The following is a 4825-nucleotide window of genomic DNA, read 5'->3' on the forward strand; positions in this document are numbered from 1 at the left end:
TGTGTGTGTGTATATGTGTATATATACATATGTGTGTGTGTGTATATGTGTATATATACATATATGTGTGTGTGTATATGTGTATATATAGTCAATAATTACAAAGTTCTACACAGCTTCTTGTTAAATATGTTAAGAAATGTCTCAAATGCACAGTAAAGCAGCCCTATTTAATTGTTGAAAAACATTCTTAAAACTTAATTTATTATATTTCGAATCCATTTTTGCAATATAGTAATTTTATTTATTAAAAAAAATGTTTTTGAGTTTTTGTGGCACTAGTGGCTCGTTTTTTCGTTCCAGTCTGTCACCATAGATTTTTATTGGTGTCAACAAATCTTGGGAAATGTAATTATTTGGAAGTCAAAATCTCTATATTGACCCATAGAGCATGGAGGACGTTTCCTGGCAGCTTTAATAACTGTTAATAGTGGGTCTCCTCTGCTCTTAACTACACCACTGTGTTCAACAGGAATCAGTCTGGTATCTTCACTAAACATGGACCTCCACTGATGATTGAGATTCCTCTGAGCTCCAGATCAGCTGATGTAGCCAGGTAAGCCGCAGCAGCTCTGATGGATGCTCCTCATCCACAGGAGCATTCTCAGTGTGTCTCATACTTCACTGCTGCGCCTCATCCTGCTGTCTCCCTCTGTCACCATCGGACCCCTGCAGCGCTTGAACGAATGAATGAAAGAGTCTGTCACTCCACCTTCGCCAAAAGGACTCCATGTCTTTCTTGGTAAGACTTTAAGGCAGCATGGTTTCCTTCTCAGATTGATGAAATGTTGTTGTTTTTAAGAGATTATTAGAGCCTAAAGTAGCTAGATCTTAAATATTTTTGATCTCAAAGCGAGCAGATTTACGTCTGATTTCTTTGCAGAGCCGTCCCAAGATTTTATAGGGAATTTAAACGTAACTTGGGCAACCATCATCTATCGTCACCCACCACACCTTCACAAACATCCTGACATAATTTATGTTGGATATTTTTTACTTTGAACACACAGCATATTTGACTATCTACAGGATGTTTATGCATTATGGAGAAGATTCTTTTCAGTTTAGCTAATTAATGACATGCATGAATCATGGCTAACATCTTCAGTTTGGTCTCCTTTGTTGACAAGAGGTTATTCCACATTGTTGTTTTTTTAAATATTTTCAAGGGGAAAAAACCCAATACAATAATTCCAGTCACAGAAATAAAGTTTACATTTCTTTTTTTTTTTTTTTACAAATATGCATGTGTGCACGGTCACATATACACACAGAACAGGCAAGCAGTCAATGTGGTCGTACCTTTAGGTTAGTGAAATAGGAAATACAGGGTTGCCATTTGTGGAAATTTTGTCTGTACATCCTCTCAACATGGATTTCATTTTCTAAAGTTTTAGGAAAAACATGACGTCTTTGAGCCACTGGGAGACCGAGGGATTTATGGCCGACTTCCGATGTAGCAACAAGGAACGTCTTGCTAATTCCAGATGTTTTTGGTGTTCTCTAGATTCATCTTTGTCAGCCTAACTCGTGCAGCCATGCATGTAATTCTGTTTCATTGAGCAGGCTTTCCGCGGATCATTAAAAATCTTTAAAAGTCTTCAAATTATTATTTTTTAAATTAAGGCCTTAATTGGTATTAAAATTCATTAAATGTGGTTATAGTGGCATTTTAAATGGTTTATACAAAAAAAAGTTATTAAAAAAATTTCATCAGATATATTAGATAAGGTATAACTGATTCCGTGTCATTAAAATTAATTCTAAGAGCATTAAAAAAGAATTAAATTAGAGTTACTCATCCGTGTATAAACCCTGTAATGATCTTTAGATGAGGCACAGTGTGACTTCGGGGTGAACTTGCTGACATCATCTTAAACTGCCTGAACTCCTGCTTTTCGAGTGATGGTTACACTTCCTGGTTTTTACTTTGTCATATACGAGGCTGCTGCTTTCCTTCTTAAACCCGGTATTGCTTTTTAAATGTGTATTTCCTTTTATTTAACAATCTAATATGTACGGAGCCCCTAAAGGGACATGGAGGGGGAAAAAAACAACTTTTGCGGGATCTCGCAAAAGTTTATTTTTTGCGAGATCTTGCAATACTTTTGCGAGATCCCGCAATACTTTTGCGAGATCCCTCAATACTTTTGCAAGATCCTGCAATACTTTTGCGAGATCCCGCAATACTTTTGCGAGATCCCCCAATACTTTTGCGAGATCCCTCAATACTTTTGTGAGATCCCCCAATACTTTTGCGAGATCCTGCAATACTTTTGCGAGATCCCGCAATACTTTTGCGAGATCCCCCAATACTTTTGCGAGATCCTGCANAATACTTTTGCGAGATCCCCCAATACTTTTGCGAGATCCTGCAATAGTTTTGCGGGATCTCGCAAAAGTTTATTTTTTGCGAGATCTTCCAATACTTTTGCGAGATCCCGCAATATTTTGCGAGATCCCCCAATACTTTTGCGAGATCCTGCAATACTTTTGCGAGATCTCACAATATTTTTGCGAGATCCCGCAATAGTTTTGCGAGATCTCGCAAAAGTATTGCGGGATCTCGCATTAGTTAATTTTTTCCCTCCATGTCCCTTTAGGGGCTCCGTAAATATGATCAAATGTCATGTGTTATTTATTTGAGGTTCCCTACGTCCTTAAAGGAGGTTAATCGCTTTATCTTATCACACACTCACCTTTCTACCTGCTTTAAGTCACAGCAGGTCATCCTTTCCCTTTCTGTTGGCTTTTATCACGTTGTTTTTACCCATGTATGCCTTCCTGCGCCATGTTTCCTGATGCTTGCTTCTCACTGTCAACCTGCAACCATCCTGAGCTCCATTTCCCCTCTTCCTGTTTGGGCATGTCTCACCTATGCTCCTCCACCCCCTTCCCCAGGACTGTTCCTGTATATCCCACGCTCAGGTCCAGCCCATGGACATAGAGGACCGCTATGAAGACACCAGCCACCAGTTTCTGGTCAGTAGTGGATATGCTGTCGGCTCGGGCCAGCTCCAACGCTCATCCACCCGTTCACTTTTAATAATCTGCCATCTGCTCGGGTCCTTACTTGAACGCTGGAGCTGTTTAAAAGCTCAAAGCTGGAGAATATGAGGACAGAATTATTAACTAAGCCTTGCAAAAAAAATAAAATGTTCTCACATTTTCCAGTTCCAGCCACAAATATCAGGGCTATGAATGCTTTTTAAGGGACTGTGATATTTGACATCACTGGAAGCACACCCTCCCCTTAGCCTCAACATCATCCTCCATTCCTAATGCAGTAGTTCATGATAGAGATTTATTATTAACTGATTAATAATAATTAGTCATGTACTGCTGAGGCGACGTGATGCAGAGGGAATGTGCACCTCTGCCTGCATCACCAGAAAAAAAACATGCTTCACTCTGCTCCTTTTTGGGTTACAGCGCCACCTGCTGGAAGCATTGCACAGGAGCAAAAAAAGTATTTCCTCAGATGCAGAATTTAAAGAAAGGAATCAAAAAAACGATGGATTTCTTTGTTTTTTTGTTTTACTGGATTCAATTTATTCTTACATGTATCTTACATGTAGTTTTTTGTTTACATGAATGTGTTTGACACCTCGCAGAGCTTTGACGGTTCTGAATACACCCTGCAAGGCCCAGCCGGCGGCGATGACGTCACAGGGCTGTCACCCGAGCCGGCACATTACCAGCTGCTGTTCGAGCTTGGTGAGACGACCCGAAAGGAAGAAAAAAATAAATAAATATTGGAAGTTGTAATGTGAAGTAAATTTTTCAGAAAGATGGTGAGATCTCAGTTTGATTGCAGGTAAAGGATTTAATAACCTGAGCCGGGTGAGCATGGCGCGCCACATCCCCACCGGCCAGCTGGTGGCCATCAAGCAGACCAACCTGGACGAGTGCACAGAGGAGGAACTGCTGCAGCTCATGGTGAACTAATAATTAGCCTTTAGACCCTTTATGGAAACCTGTGAACTTGTTTTAATATGTGTGTTAGTCCTTAATACAAAACATGGTTATAACACAAAAGCCCACCTATATAACTACTATTATCTAAGCGGTTCCTCTGCAGTTGATTTAGGCAACAAATCATAATTTATAATCTTATATTTTAGGCTGAAGTTTTGGTGGTTCTGTAAACATGCAACGATAAACCTTAAGAAGAGCCATTATTCAGTCGAGATGTTAAAAACAAACCCACAAACTAACAGCAGCAGTCAGATAACTACAGTGGAATTAAATATTCTGTAGCTATTCATGTAGCTATTCAGTTCTATAAACCTAATGCTCCCATGAAGATCAATTCTCTTATTATTTATTTATTTTTTAATGATCTACCATTTTAAAACTTATTTATTAGCATCGTTCTCTCGGTTAGCGTTGCATAGGATGCAGGGGTTCTTTGAAGGCACAATTCTTGTTAGATAAAGGCCCCACTAAAACTGAGGTTTGCAGCCTTGAGTGAATTTAAGCCCCTCTATCATCTGTTGCATTTTTTTTTTTTTTTTTTGTTAATTCTGATCTTCTTGGCTATGAAATCAGAAGCTAAGTCTGCTAATGTGCAATTTGGAGGTGTGTGCGCTTCTCAGCTAGGAGCTTTTTTCTACTAATAAGAAAACAGCTTGAAAGATATTCATTTATATCTATACATTCTGGCTAACATTAGCCCCTTGAACCCGACGGACCCACCGGCGGGTCCAGCTGCTACGTGACCTCGTAATTTTACCAAACCCCCAGTGTTGATGTAAAAAACATATTTGGCACAGTTTGGTGACATTTATGGATAAATGTGCCAAAATGGCCTCTCCGCCTAAGA

At 39.4% G+C, this 4825-nt stretch overlaps 1 protein-coding gene across 1 annotated transcript in view; it reads left to right on the plus strand.

Annotated features, from left to right (window-relative positions):
- The window catches only part of stradb (STE20-related kinase adaptor beta), an 11938-nt gene that overhangs the window by 3453 nt on the left and 3660 nt on the right, over positions 1–4825 (plus strand). Inside the window, exons 2-6 of the mRNA XM_015377641.1 lie at positions 473–556; positions 676–742; positions 2902–2982; positions 3615–3717; positions 3818–3939. Of these exons, the coding sequence (XP_015233127.1) occupies positions 731–742; positions 2902–2982; positions 3615–3717; positions 3818–3939 (318 nt within the window). The 5' untranslated portion in view covers positions 473–556; positions 676–730. The remainder of the gene's footprint in view (positions 1–472; positions 557–675; positions 743–2901; positions 2983–3614; positions 3718–3817; positions 3940–4825) is intronic.

The sequence above is a fragment of the Cyprinodon variegatus genome, unplaced genomic scaffold (assembly GCF_000732505.1).
Source record: "Cyprinodon variegatus isolate N-32 unplaced genomic scaffold, C_variegatus-1.0 Scaffold9, whole genome shotgun sequence".
NCBI lineage: Eukaryota > Metazoa > Chordata > Actinopteri > Cyprinodontiformes > Cyprinodontidae > Cyprinodon > Cyprinodon variegatus.